Below are 27,385 nucleotides of genomic sequence, written 5' to 3' on the forward strand. Positions count from 1 at the left end.
TTATAATCTTACTGTGAATGTAAACGTCTAGCGCTAGTTCGGCTCAATGCCTGAGCTGTTACTGTTTCGTATCTCGTTACTGAGGGTGTTAAAGGGGTTGGTTTTTGCTTTAATTATGAGGGGAAATCGCAGTACATGTTCTGGTGTGAATGATCAGAGATCTGTGTGGGACCATTATGATCTGACTGTCTGTCTGCCTCTGCTTCTAGTGGTTCTTGTAGACCTGTTACAACAACTGAACAACTGGGAGGTCATATTTTATAATGTTTTCAATAAATAACTTAAAAAAAGGGAGTTCTTTCTCTTTAACTCTTTTACATATTTATTTATTTTGCAGTGCATGTTTAATTTTTATTGACTATTTCTGAAAATATTTATATTTTTTTGGATTAAGTATTTGGTTATGGAGTTTCGATTTGCTTTTGTAAGAATTTCAAAGCTCACCGGCCACTTTATAAGGTATGCCTTACTAGTATCGGGTTTTGCCTTTAAAACTGCCTTTATCCTTGGTGGCATAGATTCAACAAGGTACTGGAAATATTCCTCTGAGATTTTAGTCCATATTGACATGATAGCATAACACACGAAGTTGGGGCTGACGCAATCATCATAGCAGCGTCAGCCAATGAAATTAGTCAGCAATCGGCTAGTGTCTGAGCTGGTGTATTTGCATACAGCAATTTGATTGGGTAACGCTTCCATCTGCGCTTGAAAAGTTGAGAGTCTTCTGCAGGGTCCGATCCACACCTGACGTCACCCATTCAAAGTGAATAGGAAGCGGTGACACTGACACCCCGTGTGAATGGGGCATAAACAAGTTGCAAGGTTCAGGTTGCAATTCCATTTACTCTATTTCTGTTTCTTAATTGTTTGCTTAATCTGTAAGATTTATATTTTGTTGCTTTTAGTTACCCAAATCCAACTATTTAATGAACTGTAAAAAAAATTTATACTAAAATACTTTAGTATTTTTTTAGTAAAAACTAAAAAGCCAACCATATTGTAACACTTGCCAATTAGTTGTTGTTGCTGTTTATTATTATTATTACTATTAATAATAATAATAATTAATGGTTATAGATTTTTTTATAACATGTCTTTGAGTTTTTTTTTTTTTTCAAGGTTTTACAATTTTTCAAACCCCAATACTGCAAACTTGCCCCAGACAGGTTTAGGGGGAAACCTAAATAAATAATAACCCATTATTTAAAAAATAAATAAAAATAATATTAAAATTAATTTTAAAAAATAAAATAAAAAATTAATCAAGCTATTCTGAAGCCTCTTCAATATCTCAATTTTTCAGTTCAAAAACCTCCCAGATATCACAAAATTCATGATTATTGATTTTTTATTAATCTAAAAAAAACCTGAAACTGCCCAATCTACTCATTTATTTACAAAATTGATTTGATAATTCAGCCAATGGCTTTTTTTATCCAGTTTTTTTCTTTTATTTCATACTAATATATTCTTTTGAAACCACCGAATGTTGTTGTTAAATATCCTTGTGCAATGTATTTTAAATCTAGATTCATCTATATTAGGCCTATTTGAATAAACTAAAACATTTTATTTAACGTCAAACTGCTGCGTTTAAGTCTTGTGACGTTCATGCGTACTAGAGGAGTTGTAAATGAAGCACTTCTTACAACATTTCGTTCAAGCAAAATATCCCTTTAAGGCACGTGTCAAACTCAGTTCCTCAAAGACCACAGCTCAACACAGTTTAGTTTCAACCCTATTTGAACACTCCTCATCAAACTAATTAAGTGCTTTGGGCTTGTTTGATATCCACCCATAGATGTTGAAGCAGGGCTGGATCTAAACTCGCAGGGTTGTGGCCCTCCAAGAATTGAGTTTGACACACCTCCTAAGGCTATTATTGTACTTGGTTCAAGTCACAACATGGTGTTGTTTTGATAAATTAATCAAAAAGATGAAAATTGACTAATGATTTATTTTATTTTACATGTTTGCATTCATATGGATGTGACCGATGTGAAATTGCCACTTGTGTAACTTTGTTACATCGAATATAATTGTTTAAAAAAAACATTGAGACATTTTTGAGCATTTTTATTGTACTGTAAAATACTAGCATTCACAAAGTTAAAAGGGATTTGCTGTTTTGGTTAAAAAAAAAAATTTTCACGGAAATTTTGACATTTGCATGGAACTGCTCATATTCAGTTCTACAGGAGTTGTCACAAACCGGCTGACGGCGTTGTTATGCGTCCATCAATTTCGCTATTTTTCGTCCACAGCTCAGTTATTCTGGGCTTTAAAAACATTTCGAGGTTCGTACTCGAAGTCACCACTTTTTTCTGGCGTTTATGTGCGTTCAACTTGCAATTACCGTTCATCCGACATAATATAAAATGCAGCGCGCGCACGATACATGTAGTCAGATTGTAGTCCGGAAGTTCTGCGCTCTCCGTTTTGTGGGAAGTCCAGCAAGAATGAAGTGATCTCCGTTTAACTTCACCTTTAATCCAGTGGCAGATGGCGGAAAAATCGGATCCAATCGCGATTGGCCTCTGCTGTCTGCTTATCTGAGGATCACATGATGAGAAGTGAAGCACTTCAGGATGGCAGATGAAGCACCGCTGAAGTGGACTGTTATTGTCCTCACATGTCAACATAAAGACAGTGTGTATGCTTTCCAAAGAGGTGAGTTAGTGATTTATTGACGTCGAATATCAATGCTGATGTACATAAGGCTTACGTGCATTTATTGTTCTCTCTTTAGTTTCAATTTCACGCCATTCACTCTACGTCAACGTTAAAATAAAGTTGAATAGTTTATATCATTGCAGATGTGACGTTATTACTCTGAATTGTTTTGGACACGATGTAGTGAAATACCATGGTAATACCATTGCATTTTAGATAGGGTTTTGGCACATAAATACAAAAGTCCTTTACCAAACACTTTGCACTTGAACTTGTGTTTCTTGTGTTTTTCCAGACTTGAAACTCCCTAAATGTAAAAACTAAAGACAACAACTGACTTAAAACATTAAATTAAAACTTAAAATTAAATATTTTATTAACATTATATTTTTCTATGAAATTAATGATCAAACTTTCTATAATGTGCATTTACTGTACATAAAGATTACTATAGACTCTTTTGTGCCACCTTATAAATGTTGTTTTTTTCTGTGAATACTGAAGAGTTGAAGTTTTAACACAAAAATGACCGGTGTTACAGATGAAGAGGAGTCAGATACTCAATTACTGAAACTTTACTGAAGATAGTTTGCAGCTTCATCAGCAGAAGCCAGCTTCGTAGGCTGCTCTGCTTCCAACCTCAAATCAACAACGATAATACACTTGCACAGTGTTTCCCAAAGCTGGGGGGGTCGCTTGGTGACTTCCAAATTCATTTAATTAAACTATTAGAATTACCATATTTTGTTCATAACCTACTGAAGAAGTAAAAATTGTAGTTAATAGTTACTTTAAAAAAACATGCAAATAAAAAACCATCGGCCTTTCGATTTATTTAATTTTTAAAAATTATTACTTTTATTTATTTATTTATTTATTGCTACCCCTGTGTTGTACGTTATATTAAAGACACAGCAATAGCATCAGTTGTAGCACATTGATTTTATAGCACCAGGTTAAACTTTGACACCTTTATAGCACTCGCCTACGTCAAAAATAAATATACAGGCCACAGCTGAACATGGAGGATGTGGTGTTGAGTAGTGTTCTTTAAAATTGAACGAAGAATAGACTTGGGCCAATTGGTATGTGCACATCATTATGTGCAAGATTTCTATATTTATAGCCACCTCACAGGATATTGGGAAGCCCCTTGCATTGTTATTTTTGGGGGTCAGAGGCTTAAAAATATGGCACCCCCTGCCCTAACATATGTCACTAACTGCGTTATACATATAGGTGTTTTAACCTGATTGGTTAACCTGATTGGTTAAAACACAGATAGATAAATTGCCATGTGTGTGCTTACAATTCTGAAAAATATCTCTAATGATTACTTATGCGTTAAGCATACAAAAATCAGAGCTGACCCCAGACCTGTAAGAATGATCTATAAAAAAAGTATAACACACACACAGTGCACAAACTCTTTTATATTCAAGGCTGTTTCTCGCGCTCTCAGCCATCTTATCAAAACTGGTAGAATAAACATAGAGTAATACAGAGACAGCCAACACAATTCACGTGACCTCTTGAATGGGTCTGAGAAAACCAATAACTTAGCATACAGAAAAAGCAATGACACTCATATCATTCCAGTTTTACTTTGAAGAGGGATTACACTAAGGTTATGGTATAATCTAGGCCAGGGATGTCCAAACTTGGTCCTGGAGGACCGTTGTCCTGCAGATTTTAGCTTCAACACACCTGCAAGGATGTTTCTAGACTGTCTATTAAGAGCTTGATTAGCTAATCTAGCTGTGTCTGTGGGTTGGAACTAAACTTTGCAGGACACCGGCCCACCAGGACCAAGTTTGGACATCCCTGTACTAGACCCTTTAACATTTAACCTGATTAATAATCATAAAATCATAAAGGATATGTGTTACTTCATCCTGGAGCAGACATCCATCAGAAAATCCCATTCAGAAGAAGTATGAGGTGACTTGAAAAACCTCCATTGATGATCCATTTAGGCAGGAAAAACTACAAGCTTTGAATGTTTATTTCAGGTTTATATCTTCTAAACATGAATTTAGTATCACACTAGTTTACAGATATCCTTTAGACCAGGGGTGCTCAATCTTGTTCTTGGTGAGCCACCTTCCTGCAGATTTCAGTTGCTACCCATCATATCAAACACACCTGAACCAATTAATTAGGGCCTGAACACCACGTGATAATTACAGGCAGGTGTGTTTGATATGGGTAGTAACTGAAATCTGCAGGAAGGTAGATCTCCAGCATAGATATACATACTAGATATCTCATAGGGACCCTGAGCATGCGTCAATAGTGCCGCCACATTGGTACAGTGCTCCCAGGACAAATGTCATTCAACCGCACTAGTCAAGACTGTTATTGCATGAAGATGCGGGACTTTAGCGCTGTCTACGGGTGTAGTAACGAGCAAACAAAGAAAACAAAGCACAAAGGCAGAACATTTCATAGGTAATATTAAGTTTTTTTCTGTTTTTGTATGTTCTGAACTTTTGTGCTAATCAGGTAACGTTATTGATGATAATACAGTCACTTACTGCAATAACCATAAGGCAAAGCAGCTCCAACTCGCACTAAACACTCGGCTTATGATAGTTTTGTTGAATAAAATCAGCAAACAATGCAAAAGAAATATGACAACGAGATGCTGCACTGCCACAAACTTGTATCATTGTCGGCTAACGTTAGTGAAAGAGTCGTTCGGGGGATTCATTCACAAGCGAATCGCTCCCTCCGTCAGAATGAGAAGTGAAAGCAGGAGAGGAGGTGTGTTTCAGGACACGGATTAGATCAAATTTAACAGGGAGGGTGAATGGTACATTTCTGTACAAACAAACACAAGCTTTTTGTCAGGAATGCCCGTGCGATCATTGATCCGTCAATGTAGAAAAGTGATGTAAAATTATAATTTTCGTAATTAGAAAAAAAAATTACATACTAACATCCAGGAAAACTCCCGATCATAGATATATGTGTATATCTCTGGCTTTGGATGGCCACAGTCCTCCACTGTCCCTTGGTCCCGCATTCATTTCAAAGGAGCTCTACCCTGTAGCAAGATGGCGGCGCTATTGACGCATTCCGTCCAATAGACAACAATAGGCCAGACGACATCTAATGTATATATCTATGGATCTCCAGGAACAGGATTGAGCACCCCTGCTTTAGACTAACATACTGATAGTAATAGCGTTAAAATGTATATTATATATTTACACAACCTTTCAAAGCAATGCACTTTGGCATGTTGAAGATGTGTCTTCTCCACATCAGCAGGTCTCTAGTCCATGTTCAGGTGTATCTGATGATTGTAGGTGTTTATGTGGCATATCAGGCACAAATCTGTATAACTACATTGCCATGACACAGGTATTACAAGGAGATGATGACTTATGAGGAGATTGCTGATGTCCTCATATCTCAAAAAGCTTATAAATCAGACAGAATGAGTTTTTATAAAGTAAAGCTGTTCTAAAAAAACAGTGTTAGGGGTAATGTGCTGTCAGATATTGTCTGTACAGTATAAATACATTCATTAATTTTCCTTTGACTTAGTCCCTTATTTATCAGCGATCGCCACAGCGGAATGAACCACCAACTATTCTGGCTTATGTTTTTTACACAGCCGATGCCCTTCCAGTCTCAACCCAGTTCACCCCCTCTCATATTCACACACTCGTACACAATTCACCTATAGCGTATGTGTTTGGATTGTGGGGAAACCCACACGAATATGGGGAGAATATGCAAACTCCACACAGAAATTCCAACTGATCCTGGAACTCGAACCAGCGACCTTTTTGCTGTGAGGCCACAGTGCTAACCACTGAGCCAACATGTTACCCAGTATAAATACAACGGAAACCTATGTAATGTCCTCACAACTCACAAAAAAACCTGTTTGTGTGTTTGTTTCAGAGCTGGAGGTGCGTCAGAAGCGTGGGGTTCTTCCAGATGATGCTCTGCTGTTGACTGTTCCTGATCCTCATGCTCGACTGGGCAGCGGTGGAGCCACACTGAATGCTCTGCTGGTGGCTGCAGAACACCTGAGCGCCAGAGCCGGCTACAGCGTGAGCTTCTCTTTACTCTGTGTGGGATTTGTAGAGAAATGCTCAATGGATGCATACAAGATTTTTTTTATACTTTATTTTTATTTCTATTTTTAAGGAAGGGAAAGATAATAATACAAATAATAAATAATTCAATTCATCTATATTTGTATAGCGCTTTACAATGTAGATTGGGTCAAATCAGCTTCACATTATAGTGAATTGAACCTGTGTCAGTTCAGTTTAGTACGTTAGTTACAATCAGTTTAGTACAGTTCAGTTCAGTGTAGTTTAATATTCACTGCTGAGAGTCCAAACACTGAAGAGCAGCTCTACATGTCTCGAACTAACAGGTGTGAGGAAAAAAACTTCACCAATTGGCGACTGTGAAGGATTTAAAAAAAAAAACCTTGAGAGAAACCAGGCTCAGTTTGGCTCGACCTTTTCTCCTATGGCCAAACATCTTGTGTAGAGCTGTAGTCTAGGTGCCGTAGGCTGGAGAACGCTGGACCTCGGTGAAGACTCGTCTGTCCCTGGAGTCTCACAGGAATCTCTGCTGCTCAGGATACGGCCTGGTCCAGGATTGTGGAAACCTTAGGATCATCTCTTCACAGGTCTCGGGCTGCATTAGTGGCACTGTATAGTCTCTGAAGGCCTCGGGATGAGTATTCCCAGATGGAAATAGAGAATAAAGAGAATAATTAGTTTAGCTGCTGTTCATAGTGTATATAAAGGAGATGTGTGGAGCACATTCATGTATCATACTGCTATGTGATGCACTGAGTGTATGCTTTACTAAAAAGATAGGTCTTTAAACTAGTTTTGAACTGCGAGAGTGTGTCTGAGCCTTGGACATTATCAGAAAGGCTTTTCCAGAGTTTATGAGCCATAAATGAAAAGGCTCGACCTCCATTAGTAGACTTTGCTATTCTATTTAATCTTATAAATAAAAAATAATAAAAAATACAATAACACACTGGAACTTAAATGATCAGTTTACTGGTCACATATTTTCTTACAGGTCACGTTAACAAATACATATAAAGATCAGTTTACAGGCATAAGTACAATCCATTTCTTCCAATATTGCAGGTATTTGTCCATTTGTAGTTTTAATGAAAAACTCATCCTCTCCATATTTTGAACGTTGGATACGATATGCAACCATTCAGATTTTGTAGAGGGGATGGATACAAGATTGAGATGAAAATAGAGATTTTTAAAGTTGGCATGAACCGGAAGCTGCGACCATTCATATTTTGACGCAGCACCTAGAGAAACGGAATATTAAATGAGAAAACATTGGGCTTGTTTTTTCTACTGCGAGCCGATTGGATGTAATAAAATAGGCATTTCATTCAAAAGATAAGAAAAAAGGGTTTCGGCAAAGTTATTACTAGGCCCACATAGAATCTGCACATGCAGAAATCCAAAGCTTCCACAGATTTTCAGCCAATCATTGAGTCTATTCATTTAGTTGTGTGAAAATTTATATTGATTTACTTTTTACATTAATTTAAGTAATATTACTGACAAATATGAAAATGTTCATATGATTTACTTACAATACAGTTTGTAAAGTAATAATCTCTGTCTTTTAGCTAATATATGGTAGATATATTATATGAGAGTCTTGCTTTGTTTACCAAATGTATGGATCTAATTGGATTTGCATTGTAAATATTAAATGAAAGTTAGAAATGTATCATATGTTTTATTTAAAACAATATGTTTTTAGTTACGATACACCCAAAATCATTCCGCAGAAAAACAAAAAATGTCTGGCCCTGGTTATTACAACCTAACAGACACCTCCTCTTCCTCGCTATTTCAGCTTGTTGTGATATTCATGTGTTCGTCATTTACTATGTGTAATTATCATAATTTCATTTCCTCTCTGTATTTGCATTGATGAAGATGAAATGTTTGTGTTCAGGTGGTGAACGCTGATGTTCTGGATGACGCTCATATCCTCATCCTACACACGGTCTGTAACGCAGAATTAAAAAATTGGATGTGTATCATGATCAAACGTGCTTATAGGTGTGTGTGTGGGTTTCAGGGACGAGATTTCCCATGGGACGGCTGCAGCAGGGCTTTCTGCTGGATGCCTGTGCAGAGATCTGATGCTGTAGAAGGAGCTGTTTGTTGCTTGGATCTGCTGTTGGATTGTCTGTCCACAAAGGTGAGCAGAACACGTGTGTCACGTACTGTACACACAAATACTCAATTAAAACTTCTGAAAAAACTGGGACATTTACATGCACAAGAATCTGTGATTTGTCAATTCTCTTTATACTACGGGGTTGGTAAATGCTCTTTCTGATTGGCTGATGAACATTTTTATGTGTGGAGTTATTTTTAGATACTAATAAAGTATGAAGCGTAGTTACAGACAGGTTTTGACCGCATAACTTACATTCCATGTCACTACACTGAATGATTGGTCAGTTATTTTATAGATACAGCAGTCAAAAAGCACAACAAAACTAAACAAAGTGGCTTCGAATGAGATGCGTAAGAAACTAGTCTTACATACTGAAGCATTTTGAGGAAAAAACTTGACAAAAATGAAGATAAAAAAGAAGATATTTTGAAGAATGTTGAAAACCGGTAACCACTGACTTTATAGTAGTTGTTTTTCATACGATGCATGTCAATGGTTACAGGTTTACAGCATTAAAACCCTGAAACTTGTTTGAAACAATCAATAATTGTCATATTTAGTGAATTACATGTTTAAAATCAAAATTAGTTCCTAATTACAAAACATTTGATATGATCTCTTTGTGCTTTTGTCAAATAAATAAGTTAGAGAATTAACTAAGCACAGATTGTTAAAGGTTTTCAGAATTGAGGTTTGTACATGAACTCCTACACCATACTCACAATGACAGTACATGATTATTATTATTATGCACAATCATGCTCAGTGAAACATCCTGTTGTTTCAGATCTGCGCTGGCTCTCCGCCAGGCGTTTGGGTGTGCAGCACTGATATGATGCTGAATATTCCAACGCGACAGGGTGAGCAACTTTTATACAATTTTATACAATAGCTTTATCTAATGCACCTCCCTGCGCCAGTTTCGGTTTACTCGGAGTGCTCCGGTTTCCTCCCACAACCCAAACACATGCAAGTTAGATGACCTGAAGATATTAAATTGTCCCTCCCCTGACTTTTGTTTAAGGAAACTCGTGTTTGGATTAACTGGTTCTCACCATGATTATAGCCTTAGCTACTGGAGTGGTGTTAAAGGGATGGTTCACTCAAAAAATAAAAAAATGTACGCACTGTTTACTCCTCTCAAGTGGATCCAAACATTTAGAGTTTCTTTCTTCTGTTGAACGCAAATGGACATATTTTGAAGAAAGCTGAAAACATGTAACCATTGACTTGCATAGTAAGACAAATAAATATTAATTGAATGGTTACACGTTTCTTTCTTCAACATGTATTCTTTAGTGTTCAACAGAAAAAAGAAGCTCGTAAAGGTTTGAAACAAGTAATTGTGAGTAAATGGCAGTGATGGAAAGAGTACTGAAAACTCATACTCAAGTAAAAGTACCATTACTTGCCTAAAAATGTAGTGCGAGTAGAGTAAAAGTATCTGTCGTGAATATTACTCAAACTATGAGTAAAAAGTAGACCGTTCAAAGTACTCAAGAGTTGTGAGTATTATGCTGTATAAAGCTAATGCGTTTACATGTAATTTCTTGATGTGTGTGTAAACGTAACATTCTGTAGTGCATTTAGTTATTGCCCAGCAGGCACACAACATCATAAGATGTTAATATTAGGTTAAATTTAGCTTGTGATGTCAAGTGACCAAAATAACGTTATCCTTAGACGCTGATCAGAATTTTGATGTCAAATAACATCGTCAAATGACATTGATATTTGGTTGATTTTGGGTTGCTAGAAAGTGACCAAAATCCAACGTCAAGCCAACATCTTAAACCAATGCCATATTGACGTCAAATACTGACATTTATTCATCAGGTACTGCAACCAAAATTCAATATCTGATAGGCGTCGTAACGATAACATCCAAAAAACGTCAAGCTATCATTAGATGTTGATATTTGGTTGATTATAGGTTGGATGTTGGACATTGACGTTGGCCTGAAGTTGAGTTCTGACGCCAACCCGATTTTCATTTCCAAACAAAATGTAACGTCCCTATGATGTTAGGGTACAACGGCAATCTAACGTCTTATTGATATCCTGTGCCTGCTGCGTGTTTAAGGCCATTACGGTCATCATCATACAGTAAACATCCATCATATTCTTATCAGTGACATGCATCTAAACAGTCTCTGGTTCATTGCGTGTAAAGATTTAGGACATCTTCTTGGACACTTTTAGTGCGTCCAAATGGTTTGCTGCAATTATAAATGTCTTGAGGTAGTTCATTATGATGTGATTTACCTCTGTGTGATTTGATTGGACAGAAATAACAGGACTGATTTCTGTAATCCTCATAGACAAGAAAGAAATAAAGTAGTGAGTGCAATTTGAGGGAAAGTAGAGGAGTAAAAGTACTGATATTGCACTAAAAATGTACTTAAGAGAAAGTAAAAGTACACATTATTAAAACTACTTAGTAAATTAAAATTTCTGAGAATTCCCTACTTAATTACAGTAATTTGAGTATTTGTAATTGGTTACTTTACACCACTGGTAAATGGTGACAGAATGTTAATTTTTGGGTGAAAACTGAAACAGATTCCATCAGTAATTACTCGCCGTCACATTGTAATAAACCCATTAGAACTTCGTTTATCTTTAGAACTTAAATTACATATACTCAAAGATATTTTTTTATTAAATCTGAGATCTAACTGATCCTGATTAGACAGCAAGGATCCCAAGATGTCCATAAAGTAAATAATAAAATACAGAATAGTAATAGTTTTGTGAACGATCCCTTTAAGATCTAAATGAATAAACATTAATGCACAAACTCTACACTGTATATGAAGTCACAATTACAATTTCTTAGGCAGAGTTTTATACACACAAGCAGTTTTATAGCTTAAATGCTACAGTAAGATGTTTTACTGTAACATTTGTTGTTTAACTCTTAATCTTTTACTTTTGATTTGATCTATATTATGTTTTTCTCTTGACAGTGATTCCATGGGACGGGTTTTCTGGGGTTCGGGTTGTAGCTTTACCAGGTGACATTGATTTTGCAGTCCATCATGGCGTCTATATCACCGATGCTGAGGTGCGTTATTGGAAATGAGGGTTTGAAGTGTCTCTTTTTATGTGTTTTCTGATATATTTTTGCTTTTGTAGACCAGAGTGCGCAACATTATCTATAAGGGCTCAAAGGAGGAGATCAGCTCTGCCACAGTTTCTGATGGGAAAGTTCCTCTGGTATGAATTTAATTGGCAGTTTATGTTACTATACTGTATATGTTCAATTAAAATAATTTGAAATAACAAAATTATGATGACAAAATTATTGTGTTATTATTATTCCACAACTGCAGTGTCACATGACTTTTCTTTTTAAAAATCATTCAAATCAGTTGATTTGCTGTTAAGGAAAAGTTTCTGATTATCGGTGTAGGTCCTAGTAATATTTTTTCTGAATAATTTGATAAACGAAAGCTATAAATAACACCATTCAATTCAATTAAGTCTTGTGTTACATTCTTTAAAAGGGACCTATTATGTTTCTGATGTCCCACACAAATGATGTTTTATAACTATTTGATGCTGCTCCTTTTAGGGTTTGATCCTAATTGTGCCATTTTGGTGACTGTCGCTTTAAATTCAAATGAGCTTGTGCTCTTTTCAAAAGAGGGCGGAGCTACAGATGCCTGTGTGTCAGCATAGTGGCAGATACAATAAAATGACTAACATCCTATGCTATAAGGTCCTCTTTAATGTTTTTAATTGATTATTTTCATAATATGTGATTATATTTAATGATTTTTATGTATTTTAAGTGATGACAATGATGAATAATGCAAAATATATATTGTTTTGCACATTTTAAAAATGTGCTATAACACATTGTATAAAAAATTACATCATAATTTTACTGAATGCACAAAAATGATGTAATTTACTAATATGTGTTATAGGATCATTGCTGAACAAAAACATTAATTTCTTTCAAAAACCTTTTCTAAAAAACTCAAAACATTATATATTTTTACTTTTATCATAAAGTTGCATTCAATAATTTGATTGTATATATTTTTAATTATTTTGTGGAGGCTTGCTAAAAGTGTCTGTGTGGTGCTCAGGTGTCCGGGCCGGTGTTTTTCTCCAGGACTGTAGCAGAGAAACTCTTACAGACTCATGTTACTCCACCGCTGGACGGCTGTACGTATCTGGGCATGGATTCAGGAGCGCCACCACTTGAGGTGAAAACACACAACAGAGTTCTCTTTTTGATTCCTCTCAACGACAAGTTCTAGACCTTCATTGAAAAATGCTAGTATCTATATATGCTAGCATGCTAGTACCATGAAAGTACATTGTTGTTTGGTTTACAGATTAAATATTAAAACAGCTTTCTGTGCATCTCAGTTTGCTTGTGCTATCTTTTGCAGATATCTCTGTTTTTAGATGTTCTGGTGTGTCTTTGCACTGATGTGACCGAGCATGAGTTTATTAATGGAGAGAGAACCGGCTGCATTTCACCCTCCTCACCTCAGGGAGCAGCAGTGAAGAGCGGGCGCGCAGTGCTATGGAGGAGTCTCAGAGGATCCTTTATTTCTATGTGTATGCTTTCACTAAATTTTTGTAACTTTCTGACTATTAGGCTGCATCCGAAATCGCATACTTCTATACTATAATGTACGCTAAAAATGGTATGGGAGATGAGTAGTATGTCTGAATTAATAAAATTCGAAAAACAGTACGTAAAAAGTTCCGGCGAGATTCTGAAGTGCACATCGCAAGGACACTACACTATCTCATGATGCACTGCGAGAGAATTCATGAATAGGAGTGAAGCACCGCAACTGATGCAGGTAGGTCATGTGATGATGACAAAATGGCGGATGTAATAGATCCGTGTTCCATCCATACCTCTCACATTCATACTGTATAGAATGCACTTTTCTAACGGTTGAGTAGATTTAAATTCAAAAGCAGCACCTACTGAGTAGTAGGCGATTTCGGACGGAGCCTTAGTTTCCTCTCAAAACATCTACAGACAGATACAACAAGAATATTATGGTATGTCACTCTTTGTTTCTAGTTTACATTCCAGAGGGTCGCTATGATTATTTGACCCAGTCAGGTCGGGAACATGTCGATCGTCTGACAAAATCTGGATCTGAGACCACGATTCTCTCTCATATTAAGGTAGGAACTGTTGTGAATATAATTTTTTTTTTTACATTTTTGTGTTATTTAAAAGTTTATTTCTGTTGTGAAGGATGTGAAGTGTGTGGCTGAAGGCAGCAGGGTGATAAATAGCATCCTGGAAGGAGACGTTCGTGTATCTGCAGGTGCTGTTGTGCAGCACTGCCACCTAAAGGTTTGGAGGGCTTTTAATTCTCCTTGGTTTACTCACGGTATATTGAGAGATTTAGTTATTTTTAGGCAATATTTTTTCCAACCAAATATTGTTTCGCTATTAAATATATAAATTATAATTTCTTATTCTTCTTCTTATTATTAAATAATCACATTACGTTTAATTTTCACTTTTAAATATTTTTGTGTTATTCTGTAAAACTTATTGTATTTTTTTAAATTTTATTACAGTAGGCTAAGATAGTATTTTATCCATTTGTTTTTACCTCGTTTCATTGATTTTTATTTATTGCTGTGCATACAAACAATATTAATTTATAATTATAATCTTAAATTCTAATCTTCTTAATTATAGTAGAATATTATAGTATTATTAAATTGTATTATATTATAGTGATTATAGTAGTTTTGCAAAGTAATTTTTCTTAAACAAGTTTATACATTTTTAGCATATTACCTTACATTTCACATATGGTGTGTAGAAAATAATGTTCTGAATGATGATGATTCATACAAATTAGGGTTGGGCATCTAAGCTATAATGCCGATCCGATACGCATCTCGATACAAAGAATACGATCCGATATATTAGCGATACATTTATGACATATTGCGATGCAACACGATACGATTCACACCCATATCACGATACGATGCGATATTTCAGCACTAACTAATTAGATCAAGTTTATGAGATGATGTGAAAGAGGATGCTGTGCCATTGAATGAGTTTGATTATTTATTAACCAAGCAAAACCAAGCCTTTTTACAAACTGGCTCTTCTCTCAGAGCCAGAGTGTCAGTTTACAGTAGAGGGCCATTTTAGAACATATAGCACATATTATTTAAGTATTTTCAAGATAAACAAAATGTATAAGTGCAATATATATTAAATATATATATATATATATATATATATATATATATATATATATATATATATATATATATATATATATATATATATATATATATATATATATATATATTTGCACTCTTTCAACATAAATAAATTTAGCATTGCACAACAAGAATTGTGATTTAACTTTTCAACTATGAAAACAAGTTTTACAAAGATATTTTGCCACTGATTATTCAAAACTTAAGGTGAACTAGCAGTGTTATGCTGCTTTGAAACATCACTGTCACTGTAAACAACAGGCTAATAAAAATATAACAAACCAGCAATCTTCTTGCTGTGAGGTGGTCAAACTACCCACTGTGCCACCGTGACACCCAATTATTTTTATCATTATTATTATTAATATTATTATTATTATTATTAAATAAAAATTAACAGGAGGAGGTGTTTAAAACCTTCGTTCTCCGTGACACTAGGCTGAATATCTTTGCAGATGAACAATGCAATAGCATTCGTTATTGGCGTAGAGCGAGCAGAACTGTTGCGCATGGAAAAAAAAACTTTCAATGCTTTTCTCACCACTTTTGGAGCTGGTTGAAGCAGTGCGAAAGCCGGGGATGCAGAAACACTGGAAGATGCTTTCACAACAACACCGAGGCGCCGCTTTAAGTGAGATATCAGATTAGTCGTACTGCCCGCGTATTTTACAGATGCGCGGCACATTTTGCAAATTGCATCTGTCCTGTCATGTCGTCCATCCTTAAATCCATAATGTTGCTTGCCATACTTTAGATTTAAAACTCAGTGGGGAATAAAATGTTTGTTTTGCTTCTCGCGCTTTCTGAGGGCGCTCCACTAGCTTCATCCGCACACCTGATACACTGAGTTGTAGTGTGTGCACATCCGCAAATCCGTTGCTAAGGCTTACTTTATGTAGGTCGATTAAATTATGCGCCAAAACAGGTTGACAACACTTGTTAATAAATAAAAAATACATTCTATATTAAAAATATAAGCTGTATCTCGGAAAAATCGATGCATCTCGCAAAAACCGATGCATCTCGATTTGCTTCCAAAATTTCATTCATCCTCTGCTGCTCAACCGATGCACTCGCATCGTGCACGCGCATGACCGCGTATCGATACATATCGGTTAATCTTCCCATCCCTAATACAAATATAAATACTATTTGCTTTACTGTGCAGTTTTTGTTGAATTAAATTAAATGCAACATGCGTATTAAATACAATTTAACATATAAACTTAGAGAATTTTATTAAAAAATAACTATCAATCACAATGGTTCAACTCTCAACTGCAGGGTCCAATCCAGGTGCCTTCTGGGTGTCTGCTGTCTGGGCTTGATATGACATCATCATCCTACATCCAGCCTCTGCCTCTGTCCAGTGACATCATCATTCAGGCTCATCGAGTGATGCTGGGAGAGATGAAGTTGACCGTATACACGGTTTTTGGAGCTCATGACAGTTTAGAGGTGTGTTCTCAGTTATATCAATTAATATTGATTTCTTTGCTTTTATTTTCAACAACAATAACAATGTATGCTAGTTTGGTGTATTTTATTGATTATTTGCCTTACAGGCCTCCGCTGATGATGCCACTGCATCATTCTTGAATCAGAAATGGAGGGATTTTTATTCTCGGACTGGAATACAGTAAGAGTGATCATTTTGGAGTAAAGATTCACCTAGAGAACTGATCCCAAATTCACTTTCATAATGAAAGAAAGTTTCATTTATTTGAGTCCAATGGGAAACATCAACTCAAAGTTTGTGCGGTTTCATTAAATGTTGAACAGTTTTTTTGTGGATTTGTTTTTTGCAACAGTTTCATTTCTTTTTTGATCACTCAATCAGCCAGCAATTTTCATGCAGGACAATTGACCTGCTTTCACCCAGCCAAACAGGTAAAACAGATCCTGAAAGCTGAAATCGTTGAAATAATAAAATGGCCATCCAAGAGTCCTGATCTAAACCTGTTTAAAAAATCTTTGTAAAACCTTGATGAAAAAAGTTAGAGCTAATAAGGTGTATTTAAGTCATTCAAAGCAAGGGCCTGTACAATTTTTTACTGCTGTAACCTTCAGAAATTGTACTTGTAATGCTAGACATTATGTGCTAGTCATTGTTCTGTATTTTTTAATCAGTGTTTTCCACCAAAAAGGGTTTTTGTTGATGTTTCTTAGTTATTTAGTAAAACTCTGTTCTCCTGTCACAATAAAGACAACTAACATATTTCAATATATGGCAATTTAGACAAGCTTTATTATTTACAGGTCTCTCAATGCAGGCAGCTAAATTAGCAAATTTTTCACTAACTATAAATTCTTTCTGTAATAGATGTGAAGTAGAAATAGCTAATCAAACACACGTTTTGGTCATGTTGTAAAATTACCAAGTTCTGGCAATTATTATTTAATTTAGTTTCAAATGTTTTGCATGTATCAATTGACCCTTGTTTTATTGTAGGAATATGTGGTTTAATTACAGGTCTCAGTTTAGACAATAATACCAAAAGTATGATTTCTTTTTCAACATTAATTGCTAAACGTCTTATACTACTTAAATGGAAGGACACATTTCCTCCAACTTTTAATCAATGAATTAGGGATCTTATGTACCATCTTACAAATAAGAACATTCGGTTCTCCACCAAAGGTTGCAGTCAAAAGTTGTATCTTATTTGGCAGCCAGTGCTGACATATATAGAGCAAATTGATCCAAACTTAATATTTGCAGTTTGACCATTGTTTGTTTGTTTCCTAATTGTTTTTCTACTCTCCATTTGATTATATTTTAATTTCTAATTATTTTATTTCTTTATTTTACATTTGCTTAGCCTATTGTGACTCATTGTTTGCGTATATATTTACAATAGATGAGTGAACATAAAAGAGAACTTTACCTACTTGTACGTATATATATATATATATATATATATATATATATATATATATATATATATAAATATATATATATATATATATATATATATATATATATATATATATATATATATATATATATATATATATATATATATATATATTTATATATATATATATATATATAAATATATATATATATATATATATATATATATATATATATATATATATATATATATATATATATATATATATATATATATATATATATATATCATGACATGATGTAAAACAGATTCAAAATTTGCATAATGTATTGTATAGAAATGGTGAAGTGGGGCCGGGGGGCTCTGTTAGAGCAAAGATAATTTGTCTCTGTTTTTCGAATTTTTTGGAAATTGTTGTTTTATTGACCAAAATGTTTATAAAAAGTTCTAAAAAAAAAAAAAAAACGAAACGAAAAGAAAATGAGGTGTTTATAAATTTAAAAAGTGTGATCTTCTCTGTGTGTTTGTGTTAAAGGCCTCTGTACCTCTGGGGTCCTGAAAGGAAGGAGACAGGCTGTCTGCTGGATGCCCGTTTGTTCCCTGTGTTCATGCCACACTCAGGACCTGTGGGACTGGAGGGAGTTTGTTGGCTTCTGGGTGGTTCTGGGACACTGGAGAGCTGGAAGGAAGCCTGGAGACTCTCGCTCAGGGATATCCTCATCCTGACGGACCAGCAGACGGAGTTACACTGGAGAGAGGAGCTGTTCTTCAGTGTGGGCCGCAGAACAGCCGTGGACACTCTAAAAGGCCACAGAGGTCTCAATTTACTCCCGTTTTTTAGAGCAGCAGCACTTGCCGGCCAGCAGGAGGCGCTACTGCATGGACTGGATTCAGGTGAGGAGTGAACTGGGTTTGTTTTGATCCTTGAAAATGCTTGAAATTTGAATAGTGCTTAGATTTTGAATAGAGGGCTTTAAACTACTTAAAAGAAGAATAGTTATGTTTTGATAATACACTACTGATCAAAGTTTGGTGTCTGCACAATTTTTAAATGTTTTGAAATAAGCTTCACTACTCAGAAAAGCTTAATTTATTTAATCAAAAATACAGAACAAATTGTGAAATGTTATTGCACTAAATAACTGTTCAAAAATAGTTTATAATTTAATTTAATTATTTATTCCAGTGATTTTAATGATGCATTTTCAGCTTCATTACTCCAGTCTGCAGAGTCACATAATCCTTCAGAAATCACTGTAATACTAATTATTATTATTATTAATGGTAATAGTAATAAAAAAAACATCATTGACTGGAGTAATAATTTAATATTAAACCACATACAATAAAAAAGCAGTTATTTAAATAGTAAAAAGTATTTAACAATTAAACTTTTTTTTTTTTAATTTGATGAATGCCGCCTTGATGAACGGAATAATTTTCTTTAAAAAAAAAAAAACATGAAAAAAAAACTGACCCCAAACTTTTAACCGGTAGTGCGTATCTTACTTAATAGGTAATAATAATAACTATCTAATAAATTTTTTTCTGCTTTTGCATAAAATGAAGGCTCTGAAGTCTGCGCATGTGCCTGTATTCTTTATCTGCACCCTTTGATAAAGTCGTGGAAGAAGAGAATATGAATGGGGATTCACACTTTGTGACCGAACAATGGCTGACATTAAAAAAAATACACATTTAAGATAAGATGACACATTTAAAGGGATAGCTTATGCAAAAATTAAAATTTAATCATTATTTACTCACTCAAGGCGTTCCAAAACTTCTTTGTTCTGTTGAACACAAAAGATATATTGAAGAATGCTAAAAACCTGTAACCATTTACCTTCATAGTAGAAAAAACACTATGGAAATTAATGGTTTCAGATTTTCAGCATTTTGTTAAACTTCTTATTTTGTGTTTAACAAAACAAAAAGTAAAAGTTGAGGGAATTATGGCATGTCAAATTATGAAATTTAAATTATGAAACTCATTCAGCATATGTTTTTAAGCAGCGGATGCCCTTCCAGCCACAACCCAGTACTGGAAATGTATGTAAATCATAAAAATGTACAATTTTGGGTGAACTATCCCTTTAGATTTGTGTGAATTACATTTAAAAGAGTAAATGACAGTAAATCAATGTTCGGCTTGGGGCAAAAAGGCCAAATACAATTCCTAAGAATACTATACTATACTATACTATACTATACTATACTATAGACCATTTTGAGGGATGTAAACAGTTTTTTTTTTTTAATTTCCTGTTTTCATTTTTAATTTTCATAGTGTCCAAGAATCCTAAAAAGTCCACATATTGATAAATAATGTTATGATGGCTGTTTTACAGTTAAGAGCTGATTAAACTGCCTCTTGTCACAGTTACAAAATAGTTGGCTTATGTTGTTGTTTGACAACAAGCAGTAAATGTTCATCGCCACATCGAAATGGTCTATACCAGTGGTTCTCAAATTTTTTTCATCAAGTACCACCTCAGAAAAAAACTGTCTCTCCAAGTACCACCAAAATTAGCAGTATTGAAATACAGTAGCGTAGTAGGCCCAGTAAAGCAGCTACAACTCTGCAAAGTTAAAAAAACGTTGCAGATTACCTCGGATATATAGGCTATATGTCATATATGGCAGATTATATACATCATTTTTGATAAATTCTGAAATGTGTATAGCATGTACTAAGCATATTTCATTCCTCTGTGTACCACTAGAAGGAAGCCTGTGTACCCCTAGTGGTACACGTACCACAGTTTGAGAACCACTGGTCTATACTATACTATACTAAACTTTACTATACTATACTATACTATACTATACTATACTATACTATACTATACTATACTATACTATAACATATAGCATCTGATATAATATGAGGAAGTATGTATATGTAGTGTATGTAAATTTGTAATTTGTGTAGCATACAGGTCATAGGTTAAACTTAAGTACTGCCCAGAGTAGATATGTTTTGCCATTGGCCATACCTGAAATGTAATGAAAATGCATCTGGAAAGTGCTTGAATTTGACTTTGGAAAAGGTGTAAGAAAATGTGTAATTTCTGAAAAGGTGCTAGATGAGAGTAAAAGATGATCATTTTTGAATATTTGCAGACTTTTGAGTGAACTTAAGGTTTGTTGTGCTCTCAGTTGCTGCAAACAGCAGTGGTGATCTGGGAGTAGCGGCCCGCTGTCTGGCCTGTATCGCGGATGTTCTTGGCTGTCTGGCTGGTGAAGGGAAAGGCGGTTTGAGAAGCGGACCAGCAGCGAATCCATCATGGGCTCCTGCTTTTAAACTCCTGGAAGATGAAAACTTACCTGCAGGAGTCCAGGAACTGGCCAATCAAAGAGAGCGCTGGCTGAGCAGGTCAGAACTAATGTGTTTTTTTAAACAAATATATTTTTAAGAATTTTCTATGATGATTTGCAGTGTTTTGGAAGTTACTTAAAATATGAATTATTTATTATATAATAAGGGCCAAACGGTGGCTCAGTGGTTAGCATTGTCGCCTCACAGCAAGAAGGTCACTGGTTTAGAGTTCCAGCTGGGTCAGTTGGCGTTTCTGTGTGGAGTTTGCATGTTCTCCTCATGTTGGCGTGGGTTTTCTTTGGGTGCTCCAGTTTCCCACAGTCCAAAGACATGCGGTATAGGTGAATTGAATAAACTAAATTGGTCGTAGTGTATGAGTGTGTAAATGCGAGAGTGTATGGAGTGTACGAGAGTTTCCCAGTGCTGGGTTGTGGCTGGCTGGGCATCCGCTGTGTAAAACAGCTGAGATAGTTGGCAGTTCATTGCGCTGTGACAAACTCTGAAATGGAGTCTAAGCCAAAGGAAAATAAGTGAATGTATGAACTAAATAATAAAATGTTATTTAAATTACTTTTTAAAAGTTTTCTGTTTGAAAAGTAACTTAATTACTCAATTAGTAATTTTATTACTACTCAATACTACCTAATATCAGTATCAATTTTAGTGCATAAACAATAGAAATTAAACTTAATTCTTTATATATGACTCAGACAGAACCTTTTAGCTTTATTAAAAATGTAACACTACATTAGAGAATTATAAACATTATCAAAAACCAAAACACAAAGCAATGATATTTTCAAAAATATTTTATAATGATATTTTCATAAATACTATACATAAATACCATGCTATTTCATAAATACCATACACTGACATACATTTTTAAAGAAATAATTAATTGTTTCTTAAGCACATTCGGTTGTCTTGACAAATGTAACCTTTAAAAGAACCTTTTTTTCATTCATTCATTCATTTTCTTTTTCGGCTTAGTCCCATTATTAATCCGGGGTCGCCACAGCGGAATGAACCTCCAACTTGTCCATCACGTTTTTAAGAAGTGGATGCCCTTCCAGCCGCAACCCATCTCTGGGAAACATCCACACATACTCATTCACACCCATACATTACGGACAATTTAGCCTACCCAATTCACCTGTACCGCATGTCTTTGGACTGTGGGGGAAACCGGAGCACCCGGAGGAAACCCACGCGAATGCAGGGAGAACATGCAAACTACACACAAAAACGCCCAGCCGAGGCTCGAACCAGCGACCTTGCTGTGAGGCGACAGCACTACCTACTGCACCACTGCGTCGCCTCCTATTTTTTTAGTAACCTTTAAAAAAATATGATTATTCTGCTAAATATATCTGTAAAACCAAAAACACAACTCCTCTGCTTTTCTAAATTGACTTATAATGTGCTTGCCTTAAAAACTCTACGGTAAACAGTTCTGTATAAGTAAATGCACTTAAATGACCTAAAACTAAAAAGTAATCCCTTACTTTACTTTTTTATTCATTCATTCATTCATTCAGTCAGTCATTCATTCATTTTCTTTTCGGCTTAGTCCCTTTATTAATCCAGGGTCGCCACAGCTGAACGAACCGCCAACTTATCCAGCACTTTTTTTTTTACGCAACGGATGCCCTTCCAGCTGCAAACCATCTCTGGCAAACATCCATACACACTCATTCACACTCATACACTACAGACAATTTAGTGTATTCACCTGTTAGTGTATTCACCCAATTCACCTGTACTGCATGTCTTTGGACTGTGGTGGAAACCAGAGCACCCGGAGGAAACCCACGCGAATGCAGGGAGAACATGCAAACTCCCCCTAGAAACACCAACTGACCCAGCCGAGGCTTGAACCAGTGACCTTCTTGGTGTGAGGCGACAGCACTACCTACTGTGCCACTGCATCGCCTACTTTTTCATCTTTAAAGTAATTGAATTGCAGTATCTAGTTACTCTGTGAATAATTGGACCCAACACTGATGATTTCTGCAGAGCTGATTTGTTGGTGAGAGCTGCCAGGCATTATGAGGGGGCGGGGCAGATCCTGCTGAGGAAGGCGGTGATGTCAGCGCGCCAGTTTGTTGTCATTGGGCAAGCAGAGATGCCACCCTTGGGAGAATGGCAGGAAGTGGAGTGTCCTGCTCGACTGGATCTGTCAGGTGAGAATGTCATCTGATCAGAGGGTTTTTTTTGTTTATGACTGACTGTGTTTGATGTTAAGAATAGCACAAACTTGAATGATGACATGACACAGGTATTACAAGAAAATGTATTATGAGGACATCGCAGATATCACATTTTTCGAAAGGTTTATAAATCATACAGAATTTGTTTAATCTTTGTTTAGGTGTAGGATGGATATTGGGCGATCGAAAATCCAGTTTTTACAGTGTAAACACAACGGGAACCAATTGAATGTCCCCACAATTCACTAAAACAAACCTGTGTGTGTGTGTGTTTGTGTGTTTTCCTCCTCAGGTGGCTGGAGCGACACTCCTCCTATAGCGTTTGAACATGGTGGACTGGTGGTCAATGTGGCGGTCAGGGTGGATGGAAAGCGTCCGATTGGAGCTCGAGTTCGTCGTGTTTCAGAGCCTCATCTGCTATTGGTCAGTACCAGCGGTGAACCGGGCTGCAGCATCTGCACCGAAACACTCTGTGAGGAGCTGACTGACCTGGAGGACTATTGCCAGCCTCACGCTCCAGGTCAGACCATGTGTGTGCTTAGATCTACAGTTGAAGTCAGATTTTTAGCCCCCCTGTATATTTTTTATTTCTGTTTAATGGAGAGAAAGGCTTAACTTGGTTAATTAGGCAGGTTAGGGTTATTAGGCAAATCATTGTTTAACGGTGGTAGACTATCAAAAACTAAATATTGCTTAATGGGGCTAATAATATTTACATTAAAAAGGGTAAAAGATTAAGAACTGCTTTTATTCTAGCCAAAATAAAACAAATATGACTTTCTCCAGAAGGAAATATTATATAGGAAATACTGTGAAAATTCCTTGCTCCGTTAAGCATCATTTGGGAAATATTTAAAAATTCACAGTAGGGCGAATCATTTTGACTTCAACTGTACATGTACAAAACCTGCATTTAAGAATATCAGTGTAATGTGGTGTGTTTGTGTTGCAGGTGCCCTGTTAAAGGCTGTGTGTGTGTGCAGTGAGCTGGTGTGTGTGTCGTCTTCTGTCTCTCTGAAAGAGCAGTTGCTGCAGCGTTGGGGAGGAGGACTGGAGATCCACAGCTGGTCCACATTACCACACGGCTCTGGACTCGGTGGGTTTGTAATACTTTTGACTCAGTTACTGTTTACATGTTGTGTAATAGGTTTAATAAAGCACATTTTCTATTGACCTTATTCTTCACGCACAATCAGGCGCAGCCAAAGGAATCTTTTTGACTTCCATTAACTTCCATAGCTTTTTAGAAATTAAAAACAGCTCTTTATGCTGCTTGATGTTGCAAACTGATACTTTCTTATTATAATATTCTAATTTTTATATATAGTCATGAACACAATTGTTTGTCGAGCAAGACAATTTTCTGCTTTTTATTATTCTTAGTAATTTCTCCAATAGGCAAGTAATAATTGTGGTAATAAGAATTAAAAGTGATGTGATTATAGTTCTTTCAATAATTCATTTTTAACTCCATTACTTGTGTTTAATGTTCTTTACTAGACATTTAATCCTACTACTACTACTACTGAGTAATAATAATTATTATTAATATTATTTGTATTATTATCATTGTTATAATTAAAGTTGCTAAATAATTACATTAATAATAATAATATGTTGTATATTTTTAAAACTAAATTTGTAGCAGATGTATAATATTTAATTTGACTCATTTTTATATTGTATTTAATAATTAATTTAAAATTTTTAAAATATATTGTCTTTTATTATAAATTTAATTTTTATAATAATTTTAGAATTATTAGAATTAATTAAACTCATCATTTAACTATTTTGATATAACTTATATTTTTGTGATGTCTAAAGACACAATTTTGCTTATTATTATTTTATTCTAATTAAATTGAATATATATCTTATGTTTAATAGATTAATCATGTTTGTACTTACTCAATATTAAAATAAATTCCTTTTAATTGTATGTATTTATCCAGGCACCAGCAGTATTCTGGCAGGAGCAGCTCTTTCTGCAGTGTACAGATGCACAGGACGGAGCTGCGACACAGACTCTCTCATTCATGATGTGCTGTACCTGGAGCAGATCCTCACCACCGGTACCAGACTGGATTTCATTACTCTATTATTACTTTATTATTATTATTATTTTTTTTTTTTCAGAACGAGACTCATCATCAAGCTCTTCCATGAAAGACTTTGTGTTTCTTAAAGATCCTTTCATAAATTTTAACATTTGGCAGTTTACTTAAAAAACAAATTAATCTAATACTAATAAATTGTTTTAGCATAATATATATTTATGCTAAATGCTAGTGATGGGAGGTTCAGATCATTTTACTGACTCTGAGTCTCATTCAAGATGAACAGATCTTTTTTCGAGTCAATGTTTTAAGATGCTTCCAAACACATCTACAACTAGCCCAAAGGTTGATCACACTACAAGTCATGACTAGAATACTACTGTACAGTGCAATGCTACTAAGAAAGAGAAAATAATCCCTTATTGTTCACCTGGTGTTTTATCTATGATTAACTCTGCTCACCTCTTCTAACATGTCTTTAAATTTGAGTCGTTCGTTCACCTGACACTGACAGCCCCATTTGAGCTTAACCAATGCACACAGTCTGAAACTCGAGAAATGAACGGATCAAATCTTTTTCCAGCTCTAAATGCATATGATTGGCTTCTGTCTTTCACATGATGACTGAAACCCGATGGAGGACTCGAAAAATTAACTAATCTTCTCCTCCACCTGCACAAATGTGAGCATGCGCGAATGAACGAATCACTCCCTGAAGGACTCATTGTTCTCGAGTCACATAAAAGATTTTGAAAATGAACGAATCATTCATGAACGACTCATCACTACTAAATGCTTATGTTCATTTCCAGGCCTTGTTGATCTTCATGTGTGCTGTACAACTAAATTAGTATTAATAAAATCAAATACTCTTATTATTTGCACTGTCGAAGTTACATTTTAAAATAAATATATATTTTCCTTGTGGAATCAGGACTCAATTTTTACATTTATTGGCGTTTGACACATTTTTAATCTGTTTTTATTCATTTGAAGTCTTTGTTGTTTTTATTTCTTTTACCTTTTGTGTGATTATTTTATGCTTTTTTATTTTATGTCATATACTGATTTTGATTCTTTTTATCTTATGTATCTTCTTTTTTTATATCTTTTAGCACTTTGCATGACCATTGTGTGTGAAACATGCTAAATAAACAAAACTTGCCTTGTCTTTCAGGTGGAGGATGGCAGGACCAGGTCGGCGGGTTGTTTGGGGGAGTGAAAGTGGCCCGATCTGCAGCTCAGCTGCCGCTGCGAGTGGAAGTAGAGGCGATTTCTCTGACTCCACACTTCCTGTCTGTCCTACAGCAGCATCTTCTGCTGGTTTACACTGGAAAGACACGATTAGCACGAAACCTGCTGCAGGTACAAGCGGCTGATGCTGACCAGCAGACATGATGTAGAGTGTGGGAGTTTTCATTGGGTCACTGTGCGTGTATGTTTGTGTGCAGGACGTGGTGCGCAGTTGGTATGCTCGTTTACCCTCCATCGTACATAACGCAGAGCAGCTTGTGAGCAATGCAGAGAAGTGTGCTGAAGCCTGCAGAGACGGTGAGACATAAAGCAGGGGGTGATTTCACAAAACATTCATCCTTTTTCATTCGGCTTAGTCCCTTATTTATCAGGGGTCAACACAGTGGAATGAACCACCAACTATTTTGGTATATGTTTTACACAGAAGATGTGTCACCCAGTCTCATTCACACACTCATACACTACAGCCAATTTAGTTCACAGTCCAATCATATGCGCTATAGGTGAATTGGATGGAGGAAACTCATACAAACACGGGGAGAG

At 35.5% G+C, this 27,385-nt stretch overlaps 2 protein-coding genes across 4 annotated transcripts in view; both read left to right on the forward strand.

The window, feature by feature from the left end:
* The window catches only part of ptdss2 (phosphatidylserine synthase 2), a 30,977-nt gene extending 30,669 nt beyond the window's left edge, over positions 1 to 308 (forward strand). For 2 of the 3 annotated variants that reach the window (XR_015525493.1, XM_087310236.1), the window contains one exon: positions 1 to 294. This exon is cut by the window's left edge. The gene's annotated coding sequence lies outside the window, so the exon portion shown is untranslated. 3 annotated transcript variants of the gene reach the window in all.
* A 2,097-nt stretch (positions 309 to 2,405) lies between these two features.
* The window catches only part of fcsk (fucose kinase), a 29,133-nt gene continuing 4,153 nt past the window's right edge, over positions 2,406 to 27,385 (forward strand). Inside the window, exons 1-21 of the mRNA XM_087311667.1 lie at positions 2,406 to 2,673; positions 6,595 to 6,746; positions 8,662 to 8,712; positions 8,788 to 8,910; positions 9,680 to 9,752; positions 11,862 to 11,959; positions 12,031 to 12,111; positions 12,993 to 13,112; positions 13,302 to 13,473; positions 13,955 to 14,061; positions 14,135 to 14,236; positions 16,420 to 16,593; positions 16,701 to 16,774; positions 18,529 to 18,887; positions 21,156 to 21,372; positions 23,335 to 23,501; positions 23,821 to 24,048; positions 24,481 to 24,624; positions 25,484 to 25,603; positions 26,766 to 26,953; positions 27,040 to 27,139. Of these exons, the coding sequence (XP_087167793.1) occupies positions 2,592 to 2,673; positions 6,595 to 6,746; positions 8,662 to 8,712; positions 8,788 to 8,910; positions 9,680 to 9,752; positions 11,862 to 11,959; positions 12,031 to 12,111; positions 12,993 to 13,112; positions 13,302 to 13,473; positions 13,955 to 14,061; positions 14,135 to 14,236; positions 16,420 to 16,593; positions 16,701 to 16,774; positions 18,529 to 18,887; positions 21,156 to 21,372; positions 23,335 to 23,501; positions 23,821 to 24,048; positions 24,481 to 24,624; positions 25,484 to 25,603; positions 26,766 to 26,953; positions 27,040 to 27,139 (2,932 nt within the window). The 5' untranslated portion in view covers positions 2,406 to 2,591. The remainder of the gene's footprint in view (positions 2,674 to 6,594; positions 6,747 to 8,661; positions 8,713 to 8,787; positions 8,911 to 9,679; positions 9,753 to 11,861; positions 11,960 to 12,030; positions 12,112 to 12,992; positions 13,113 to 13,301; positions 13,474 to 13,954; positions 14,062 to 14,134; positions 14,237 to 16,419; positions 16,594 to 16,700; positions 16,775 to 18,528; positions 18,888 to 21,155; positions 21,373 to 23,334; positions 23,502 to 23,820; positions 24,049 to 24,480; positions 24,625 to 25,483; positions 25,604 to 26,765; positions 26,954 to 27,039; positions 27,140 to 27,385) is intronic.

This window comes from Danio rerio, chromosome 25, assembly GCF_052040795.2.
Source record: "Danio rerio strain M-AB ecotype USA chromosome 25, GRCz13ab, whole genome shotgun sequence".
Lineage (NCBI taxonomy): Eukaryota > Metazoa > Chordata > Actinopteri > Cypriniformes > Danionidae > Danio > Danio rerio.